Genomic DNA, 11,639 nt, shown 5'->3' with positions numbered 1-11,639 from the left:
ACTATGTCATTTTGGTCATCTTGTACAGCAGTGTTGGCTAACCTGTGACACTCCAGGCGTTATGAAACTACAAGTCCCAGCATACCCTTCCAGCAATAAGCTGCTATATATTGGCAAAGCATGCTGGGACTTGTAGTTTCACAAACACCTGGAATGTCACAGGTTAGCCAACACTTGTACAGGCAAGAACCACATATGATGTCTCCTGAAATGATAAGTGACAAAAGCCTATAATATAACCAAACATTTGTTTTTACGATATCATTTCAGAATATGCCCATCAGTATTAAACTCCTTAATTCTACAAAGTTATTTCCTCCCAAAATCTAAAAATGACATAATTTATATATTCACTGTGCACTGATAATGGTATTATTAGCTTTGATCTCAGAATCCTGATACGTTTTTCATAGATATATTGTTCTGCAGTGCTGATTTATGCAGAAACAGGCAAGCCAAAGATATCTACCTTGCTCATTGAATGCAGCCTACTAGTCTTGTTACTAGTTATTGCTGTCAGGGTGACAGAATGTGGATCGTGTTGCAGTAGGAAGCATTTAGCTGCTGCACAGGAAGACGCTGTGTGATTGTGTTCTGCACATGGGTTGTGGACTGTGATCATTGAATACTGCAGTGATCATCTTGGGGGTGATGTATGTAGTCATTTATTACGGTAGTGGGAGAACTATAATCACTTGTTAAAGACCCGTAGGGATCATAGCTATTCGAAACGTTTAACTTATTTTGCTCAACATACTAGCTCAGCATACTAAAAACAAGGATCTGTTGACTTTTTCTTTGTATGTCTTGAAAATGTCAACATTTGTAACATCTATTGTAATTGTTGCCAATCTTGCACCAATAAAGATACTATTGGAACTTTGGTAACAGATTGAGAAAGGTTACCTACCATATTTTGTGGATTTATTTAATATTCTTATCAATTTACACATTACATAAATACATCATTTTTAGACAGGGGTTGCTCTAAATGAACAGATGAGTATTTTATGTGCAAATCAGTTTTGTGATATGTGCCTAGTTTGTATTGAGGACACTCGTGTGAATATTTTAAGCACAATTGCAAAATTAGGCATTTAAATAAGAGTGCAGGTGTGTATGTGCTCCCTGTTTAGTAGGGGGCCTCAATGTTTTTTTTTACCCTGGCAACTATACTTTTTTTCAGTGGTATAGTATACCTTGTGCACCTTTCAGGCACACTTTATGTAGGAAAATGCATTTATAGGCGTATTTCTACCATTGTAAAAAACAAACCAAAAAATAACCAAACATTTCCAATGCACAAATGTATTAAGTGCAGATCTGATGTCCCCTTACTGTCTTGATTTATTTAACACATAGCCTATCTATTTAAGATAAATATTGAAAACATTTATGAAAGAGGTGGTAGTAGTCTGGACTTTGAAGTAACGTTTTTACTCTTTCTGCCATACGCAATTGTAGCCGAAACTGCAATCTCACAAAAGTAGAATAATGATTATTCAGAGGTTGTTCCAAAAACAGAAATTGTTTCATGCCCCTATGTATGCAGAAACAATTGGGGTCCATTTGTGCAAAACTAGATGCGCTGGGAGGGTGTATTTTTTAGGTTAGAAAATGTCCTTTACTGTCAGGAAAGCGTTGTGCTTTTATTTTTGTAAACAATACTAGCCAAAATGATCTGGCTATTAAGTTTGTGTTGGTTGCAATGTGATTTTGGTAACATATGCAAATGATTGTGGTATGGGTGAATATGCATTTAATAGTTAAGCATTCAACTACACGGAACGGCTGTTAACTGCAACAAAGTACTCCAAGGAGCATTTGCTTGCAGTTAACATTTTTTCCTGCATTCCGTGTGTACTTCTCCATAGAGAACAATTTACCCTATTTCACAGGAATCTAGCTATGTTCAGCAAGTGGCAGAATAGCAGCTCAATATTACTGTATAGTAGCCACTGAAGCAGTGCTGTGTAAATGCAGTCTTTATGTAATGGGCCAACACCAACGTAGGAAGAGGAGAGACACACTAAGGGGTATTACTAAATACTGGATATTTACTAAACTGTGGGTTTGAAAGAGTGGAGATGTTGCCTATAGTAACCAATCGGATTCCAGCTGTCATTTTGTAGAATGTACTAAATAAATGATAACTAGATTCTGATTGGCTACTATAGGCAACATCTCCACTTTTTCAAACCTGCAGTTTAGTAAATATACCCCTAAGACATTTTTAAAACTATGTGCCTCTTGCACCTCATATTGATTCATGTTGATTCAGTGTAAAATATTGGCACTTTAGTTTAATAGTGGATAATAATAATAATAATAATAATAATAATAAAACTTGTGCACAGGAAAAAGGGGGCGCAGCAATAATAACCAACCAGGTTCAGACTTATATTATTCTAGTACAAACTAGTTTGATTGGTTTCTACAAGTTTTCATGTGCACTGGACTTCATATATGTCCCAGACAGAATTGGGATCATACATACATACATACATACATACATACATACATGACAAGAGATGAGAATAGGTGCAAGCAAACAAAAAGAAAAAAAAATTAGGATTGTGCAGCTCAGGATAACACAATGTTTGGGGTCATTCAGACGAGTGTTTAATAAAAAATTTCTCATTTGATGTTCCAAATAGAATGTAATATGAGCAAACTGCTCAGAATATCACACAGGCATTTAGATCACTGATCCCTGTGCCTCCATGACTCTAGTTTTTTGATGAGGTATATGCTTGGTGTATTCATTCATGTGGACAGAAGAGTCCAGACATAGCGATAAATAGTACCAAAAACTGCTAATGTCTCCAGGGGGTATGGTAATTCCTCTCCCTTCTGTCATACATGTGAAGGAGGCTACCGTTCAGCCTATTGCTGCACTACACTGCTCACCTTCTAACAAGCCACGGTGCAAACAAGTATATGCAGCTGACAGGTATAGTTTTAATCCAAAGTCAAGCACTTAGTAGGTACTAAAGGCTGAAGAGTAGTCACCTGATATCACAAAACCAGTCTTTTAGTTTGTAAGCACTTGCTACTTCAGCAATTTTGCTGTTCTGTGTTTTTTATTTTTTGCACATTTCTCTACCTCACTGTACAGTCATGGCCAACAGTTTTGAGAATGATACAAATATTATTTTTCACAAAGTCTGCTGCCTCAGTTTTTATGATGCCAATTTGCATATTCTCCAGAATGTCATGAAGAGTGATCAGATGAATTGCAATTCATTTCAAAGTCCCTCTTTGCCATGACAATGAACTTTATCCCAAAAACAACATTTCCACTGCATTTCAGCCCTGCCACAAAAGGACCAGCTGACATCAGGTCAGTGATTCTCTCGTTAACACAGGTGAGAGTGTTGGACAAGGCTCTGGAGATCACTCTCTCATGCTGATTGAGTTAGAATAACAGACTGGAAGCTTTAAGGAGGGTGGTGCTTGAAATCATTGTTCTTCTTCTGTTAACCATGGTTACCTGCAAGGAAACACGTGCAGTCATAATCGCTTTGCACAAAAATGGCTTCACAGGTAAGGATATTGCTGCTAGTAAGATTGCACCTAAATGAACCATTTATCATATCATCAAGAATTTCAAGGAGAGAGGTTCAATAGATGTGAAAAAGACTTCAGGGTGCCCAAGAACGTCCAGCAAACGCCATGACCGTCTCCTAAAGTTGATTCAGCTGCGAGATCGGGGCAGCAGGCAGGTGTGAGTGCATCTGCATGCACAGTGAGGCGAAGACTTTTGGAGGATGGCCTGGTGTCAAGAAGGCCAGCAAAGAAGCCACTTCTTTTTAGGAAAAACATCAGGGACAGACTGATATTCTGCAAAAGGTACAGGGACTGCTGAGGACTGGGGTAAAGTCATTTTCTCTGATGAATCCCCTTTCAGATTGTTTGGGGCATCTGGAAAAACGCTTGTCCAGAAAAGGAAAGGTGAGCGCTACCATCAGTCCTATGCTATGCCAACAGTAAAGCATCCTAAGACCATTGATGTGTGTTGTTGCTTCTCAGCCAAGGGAGAGGACTTACTCACAATTTTGCCTAAGAGCACAGCCATGAATAAAGAATTGTACCAAACATCCTCCAAGAGCAATTTCTCCCAACCATCCAAGAACAGTTTGGTGACGAGCAATGCCTTTATTCAGCATGATGGAGCACCTTGCCAAAAGGCAAAAGTGATAACTAATTGGCTCGGGGATCAAAACATCGAAACTTTGTGTCCATGGCCAGGAAAAACCCCCCCACAAATTCTGACCAGCTCCAAGCATTGATTAGGCAAGAATTTTATCATCCATCGATCAGTATGTGGCCCAAAAGTTGATAGACAGCATGCCAGTGCGAATTGCAGAGATCTTCAAAAAGAAGACACACCAGCCTGCGCAAATATTGACTCTTTGCATAAACTTAATGTAAACTTAATGTAATTGTCAATAAAAGCCTTTGACACTTATGAAATGCTTGTAATTTTACTTCAGTATACCATAGCAACATCTGACAATAAGGTCTAAAAACACTGAAGCAGCAAATTTTGTGAAAAACAATACTTTTGTGATTCTCAAATCTTTTGGCCGTGACTGTAGAATAATACATCATTATCCAATAGTTTTATGCTCAGTAGAAACTCTCATATTTCATGACCATAGCACACAGGAGTATTGGGGATAGTACGTACGGCACTGTTCTCAGAAACATCATGGGGAAGCACAATTGTAGTTACTTTTAGTAGGCACTTCCCCTATAAATTGTCTTGGTTTGACTGTCACCGGGTTTTACTCCCAACCTTATCTTATTTAACAAAAGAAATATTGCCTTCTCAGTAACACTGGCGTGTAGTGTAGTTTATTTAAAATAAAAAGTATTTTTTATTGGTATTACTGTTGTCGCCATCTAGAGACCGCAATAAACAGGTGTTGTGGTACGAGTACTGCTGTGATATTAAGTAGGATTCCTCATGCAAGCATTTAGAAATCCTGCATTTGCCCCTGGAGAGCAGACACTTTGGTTTCCATTTATATTAAACAGTGGCGAACAGAACTTAGCAAGAGGTTACCTCAATACCCCAAAAAGGTGTTTTCACCTGCGGAGGGGTCTGAATAACACAATGGAGGCCTTTCACCTTCCCTTACTGATTGTTTCATTAATGCTAAAGTATTAAGACATAGAAGGCAAAAAATAACACCAAAGCTAGCAGTAGCTATGTGTACCATACAGTTTACTGAAAAGCTAATGACGTGATATAAGCCGAATAACAAAAAACATCTGCTTTGTTGTTATGTTAACCACCTTGACGGAAAACACATTGGCCAAACCACAAACTATGGGAGTGTCTTCTTGGCATAATACATTTTCTCTGAATACATTCTATGCTACTGTGCCTCACACAAATATTGTTTATTCGATTTAAGAACGTTTTTATATTAAGTAATTCTGAAAGCATATATTTCTTTAACAATAGTTAACGAAATTAAGTATTTTACATTAAATATTTTCTTAAATTTCACACATTAAAGGATGGTTAAAGAATATATTGGTGCAGCAGTTAGGAAATTGAAACACTTGTTCCTGTACCCTGGTTAGTTTTATTTTGTAAGATCACGGAGACCTTAGACAAGTCTCTGTCTCCTTGTCTCGTCACTACTTTCATAGTTTGATAGAGTTGTGAGCAGCAACCATGAGACTGTGACTTATTATGTCTGGGTGTTTTATGAAAGTAATCTGTTGGCTTTTCTTGAGCATTGAAAGAATGAATTCAGCATTTCTATAGCAGACATGGATATTACTTATTTAATATCTATTCGCTGTGGAATATATATTAAAATGCATTGCAATTAAAAACAAAATAATTCAAGTTTAGGGAATACTTGAATCAAGTTAAGTAATTTTTTTGTTATAATATTTGAAAGTCTGTGTACTAGTAAGCTGATAATACATTTGATGTTTTTATACTTCTGCTTAGTAATTGTAAAAATATGTCCAACTTGCTGTCCTAAAATAGACATGATGATTCTCCCCGATCTTGCAGCAATGCAAAGACAGAGATAGTTGGATTAGCTTACATGTCTCCAAGGTAACTACAATGCTTCGTATAGGCTGCACATTAATGGACTCCTATATATGAGCAAGGGCAGTAATTTCACACCCACTGTAACTGACCTGTTCTATTTTGAAATATTGTTGATCATATATCCAATCTTACTGGAGCAGTGTCCTAAAAATGTAGCATGTGGCTTTAGCTGTTCGTGATAGAGGAAAGAGCTAATGTTTTATCCCATTTTAGTGTGTAACATAGCTGTATTGGAGCAATGCGTTTTACCTTCTTCCATATATATGAATATTTAAATGTGTTTTAGTTGTCCTTTAAGATCATTGTTTTTTTATGAATTTGATTCAGGGCTGGATAAATATCAGTAAATAATTTGACACGCGACCGTACAATATCCCCCCTGCTCTATGTGCTCCTTTTCTTTGCTTGCACTGGAGACAGGCTCTGGATGGCAGCTTTCACTCCAGCACACTTACTGGGAACCATTAAAATCGACCCCGACACTTAGGTTTTACACACAATACTCAGTGGCAGAGCTACTTTAGATGGAAAGTCAGGTGACATCACAATAGAGTCCCTTTGTCCATGGCCATAGTAATTTTTCGTGGGGGCACAGGTTGCTGTGTAATAATTGTTTTGATGGCGCAAACTGGTCAGTAATTTTTTATAGTGGCCCAGCCTCGTATGTTGCCGTGTTGCGGGTGTACTGCCATACTGCGCAGGCTGGTGTGTTGCCATGCTGCGGGTATGTTGCCATACTGCGCAGGCTGGTGTGTTGCCATGCTGCGGGTATGTTGCCATGCTGTGCAGGCTGGTGTGTTGCCATGCTGCGCAGGCTGGTGTGTTGCCATGCTATGCAGCCGGGTGTGTTGCCATGCTGCGCAGGCTGGTGTGTTGCCATGCTATGCAGGCGGGTGTGTTGCCATGCTATGCAGCCGGGTGTGTTGCCATGCTGCGCAGGCTGGTGTGTTGCCATGCTATGCAGGCGGGTGTGTTGTCATACTATGCAGGCTGGTGTGTTGCCATGCTGCGCAGGCTGGTGTGTTGCCATGCTATGCAGGCGGGTGTGTTGCCATACTATGCAGGCTGGTGTGTTGCCATGCTGTGCAGGCTGGTGTGTTGCAATACTATCCAGGCTGGTGTGTTGCCATGCTATGCAGGCGGGTGTGTTGCCGTACTGGTGGAGTGTCACCATTTGTCTTTTTTCCTTTTTTTTTTTTTTGGTGAGAGTGTTTAATTTGTGAAGACTCAGACCAATGTACATTTCATATATATATATATATATATATATATATATATATATATATATATATATATATATATATATATATATATATATATATATTTTTTTTTTATTTTATTTTATTTTTTATTTTTTTTAATATAGGTTCATGTTGTTTCCCCTGTTGGGACGGGCCCAGGCTGGTGTGGGATGAGGGCCTCTGTAACCAGATAATATGCTTGTGTGAATTGTAAATGTTTTGGGGTGGCAATTCCTGGTTTAATATTTATTTTCGGGCACTGACTGACTGGTTGTATAATGTGTTAGGCATGAGCTATATATAATATTCTAGTCATTTGGGCTGTATAATATATAATATTTCCAGCAAACTTTGCTGGTAATTGTTAGAGATGATGCTGATACCGATCAGTGTGCATGCCAATGCCCCCACCCCTAAAATGTTTGTGTGGCTTGCATACCTTTTAAGAACAATTTTTGTGGCCTAGCTTTTGACCCCTGGCTCTCCTAACTTTTGTCCAGGCATGAATTGGTCCCTCTGTGCACATTGTTGTGTATTTTCTGTAATGCCTCAGGCACATTTGTTTGTAATTGAAGTCCTGTTCATTGAACCTGATTATCTAAACATTTCAAAAGGCTGTTTTATTTTTAAGGGAGATGTCTGATAGGTCTAAGATGATATTGCACTGCATTAGATCTTTATTATTATTATTATTATTATTGTAGATTTGTAAGGTCCCACAGTGTTCCACAGCGCTGTACAGGAGGAAAAACAGTACATACATAAAACAGTGACATACAAGATAGACAAAATAAACACAGATATGAAAACAAAGGGTATGAAGGAACCTGCTCATTAGAGAGCTTACAGCTTACATTCTAAGTGGTAGAGGGCACAGCTGAAACAAGAGAAGCAAATGTGTTTCAAAGTAGAGACTGGGACAGATGTGAGGGTATCTTTGTGTGAATAGTGTTATCGGGGATAAGGTCACCTCTAACAAAGAGATGGGTCATTTCTTTAGATGAAAACTTACACTTACTACTTGTTTAAAAACACTGTTTTTTTCATAGTATTCCTGACAAAAGGGGATACCACGGCTTCCTTTACTTTAATAGGAATATATTCTAATATTATAATTTCCATGTAAAATCAGGAACTCTTAAACAATTGTTCAATCTCAACCCCAGCCTGCTCTGTTAGATATCATTTTCCAGAAAAGGAAGTGATGTTTCTTGGGGAATGTATTGTGGAAAGTAAGATACATCTTACAGGTGCTTGCAGCCGGTGACCCAAATTGTGCAAACCGTATAGGAAAATGGTAGAGTAAAGTAAGTAAAACCATGATATACATTTAATTTGGTATCCGAAAAGAAATCCAAGTCAGACCTTCTTTTATCCCAAAGGGTAATCTACCCCCCCCCCCCCCCCCAAAAAAAAAAAAAACCCAAACAAAAAACACAAAAGACGGCAAAAACTGTTCTCTCATTTTAAAAAAAGGTATACTCGGAATGAGAGAAGAATCAATTAACCGGTGATCCTCTTAGTTGCTCAGCCAATCACAAGCGGAGCAATGTGATTGGTTGACCGGGGACACCCTGATTTGATCCCTCATCAATAGAGGACAACCGAATCTTTGATTGCTGTGGATGGGAGTTACCAGTACTGTGCAACACCATGCATGTCTATGAGTCATTAATTTCTACATGCGGCCATAGGCCAAGAGTTTCTCCGTATGCCCATAGAATTGAATGGGCCATAAAAATCAAAGGAAAGAATTCACAACACTTTGATTGAAATAAAATACAAGCTGTGTCCATGAAAACCTGGCCACAGACACAAGTATGAACAGAAATGGGTATGGACAAACAGCATAGTATGGGTTTTATTTTTGCACTTGTTGGCATGCGTTGATCTTTTGTGAAGTGTAATCAGCCCTAGGAACGCCTATGGTTCACCTATTGTCCTATTGTCCTGTCCATGTGCATGATGTGCTTGATGTCCTGTCCATCAAGCACATCATGCACAGTTCTGTATATGTAATTACTTAAATAGGCTTTCATGACAACACAACTGCACTTATGGCATTCTGCCCAATTGGGAGTTTGAAGTATCATATGCAATGTGTATATTTACTGAGGAATAATTGTAACAGTTAGATTATATTTTTTCTGCAACCGCACAGTGTTAGATGTTTCCTTGTGGATATTTGTACATACAAAACAGGGTCTGTTCGAGCATAGTCACTTCAGTTAACAAGAGCACTACAACCCAGCATCACCAAAGATAAATGCGTAAATGAAAACTGCCATGAACAAAGATTTATATTGTTGATGGTTCCCCTAATGCCAAGTAGAGGGATGTGTCAAACAATGTTATCAGCAAGGATTAATTCAAAAGTATTCGCATAATCAGCATGTGACCTGAAATGTTACTATATTCTAAGACTGCTTTTACTCTTACCCTCTTTTGTTATTCAAAAGTCCCCTTTAACCCTCATAAAGTGAATCAAAATGCTGTTTAAAAATAAATCATTGTACAGATTTAGGCCCCCTTAAACATTAGTGTTAAAGTCATGTTTTAACTAGCTTTTTATTCTAATAAACATATGTAAATGAATATAGGATTGAGCCTATTGGTTCCAGTGACCCCACACCAACTTGAACTTGCTCTTGGGTCTAGAGCCACGGCGAGACAACATTTTTTTGTTACTGTCTTCTCTGTTTTATTGCGTTCAGTATAGTATCTGTTAACTCATCCCTGACAACAAGCGCTGGTTACCACAGTATGTTAAAAGGGATCTTTGACATGAGGTGTCACTGGTGGTTTCCTAATGCCAGTGAATAACCAGCCTAACCAGGTTAACGTCCTGTGGAAAAGTCACTTTAAGCAGCAACCCTATTAAAAAATTAGGGTTTTTTTTGTGTTTTGTTTGTAAACAGGAATCACTATGGCTATAAGAAGCAGTGTGGTAATTATGATTTTGGTTCTTCAGACTATTATTTAAGATGTATAATTCTGCACAGTTTCCACAGTGTCATGACTACCATAGCAACCACAGTCACATGGCACATGTAGTGAGCAGAGAGGCTTTGGAAAGCCCCTCTGAGCTCTGTCTGCACTGTAGAAATGCCCCCCCCCCTTTTTTTTCCACTTTGCCTTCATATTGCAGGCTGAGAGTCTCAGTCTGTGGGGTTGGTTTACTAAGCTGTTAAAAACAAGACATAGTACATTCTAATACATTATAGCAAGAATCTGGTTGGTTGCTACCCACAACTCTGCCTTGTTAGAAAGCTTAGTAAATCTACTCATGTGTCTGTGACTGGCAGCCATACTTGTCTGTCCTTCAGAGATATTTAAAAAAAATGTATAAAGGTCTGTAGGATGACAGATAAGAAAAATCAGATGCATGCTTAAAAGGTACTTAACTTGCTATTTAAGGAAATAAAAACTTCTATATGGGATTGCTGCATTAATATATACATTTTTAAAATATATCTCTAGAATAAATATGTTTTGCTTCTAAATAACAATACCTAACAATACCTAAATAACAATACCTCAGTGATTTCAATTTTATTGAAGAAGTTAAAATTTAATTGAGATGGCATATCCTTTATCAGTCTTAAATGTTGCTCTATCCTTAACAGTGTTCTCTGCTTAATTGTACCTAGATCAGGGAATTGTACATAGTTGTATGATATTCTTCTGTGCAGCCTGTCCTATTTTTGGACCTTTCCATAGGTGTCTGCCACCTTTTTGATTGCTCCCTTATATTTTTGGTCCTTTCCGGAGTCTAGACCTTGCCACACCCCAAGTTATGTCTCTCATCCCTTGTCACTAGGATATGCCAGCAAGTTATTTTATTGTGAGAGGATTATTTCAGCTCAACGAAACCCCCGGGTCTTGTAGGATATTCTGTAATGAAAAATAATCTATTTCCCATAATCATTTTTGTTTGCAGTATAAGCTCCTGCTGCCTTGATGGAGGAAGAAGAAGACTGCCCAGAACTTGTTCCCATAATAGATTTCCTACAAACCAATCAGCCACAGTGCAAGATTCCAGTCACTATCATAACAGGTTATTTGGGTAAGAATCTGTACAAAAGTTCACTCCATAAAAAAAGACTTATAAGAAAAATTGAAAATTAATTTTTTGGGTGATGAAGCACATTTGCAAAATAGCAATAGTTTAATATTAATAAAGAAAATAAATATAACAAGCGTGATCCCATTTACATTTATTGTCTCTCATCAGAAGTTGTCACATAAAATCTTGACTGATGTCAGAATTTTCTGTGTTATAGTGGATTCCGCTAGTGCTCTTGTGTTTTTAT

The 11,639-nt window shown here is 38.1% G+C and overlaps 1 protein-coding gene across 1 annotated transcript in view; it reads left to right on the top strand.

The window, feature by feature from the left end:
• The first annotated feature begins 552 nt into the window (after nucleotides 1-552).
• Nucleotides 553-11,639, top strand: part of LOC142152200 (zinc-regulated GTPase metalloprotein activator 1B-like) — a 77,470-nt gene continuing 66,383 nt past the window's right edge. The window contains exons 1-2 of the mRNA XM_075208566.1: nucleotides 553-653; nucleotides 11,267-11,392. Coding sequence (XP_075064667.1) covers nucleotides 11,287-11,392 — 106 coding nt within the window. The 5' untranslated portion in view covers nucleotides 553-653; nucleotides 11,267-11,286. The remainder of the gene's footprint in view (nucleotides 654-11,266; nucleotides 11,393-11,639) is intronic.

This window comes from Mixophyes fleayi, chromosome 1, assembly GCF_038048845.1.
Source record: "Mixophyes fleayi isolate aMixFle1 chromosome 1, aMixFle1.hap1, whole genome shotgun sequence".
NCBI classification, from domain to species: Eukaryota; Metazoa; Chordata; class Amphibia; order Anura; family Limnodynastidae; genus Mixophyes; species Mixophyes fleayi.
The sequence above is the reverse complement of the archived record's forward strand: the minus strand, read 5'-3'. Positions and strand labels throughout refer to the sequence as shown.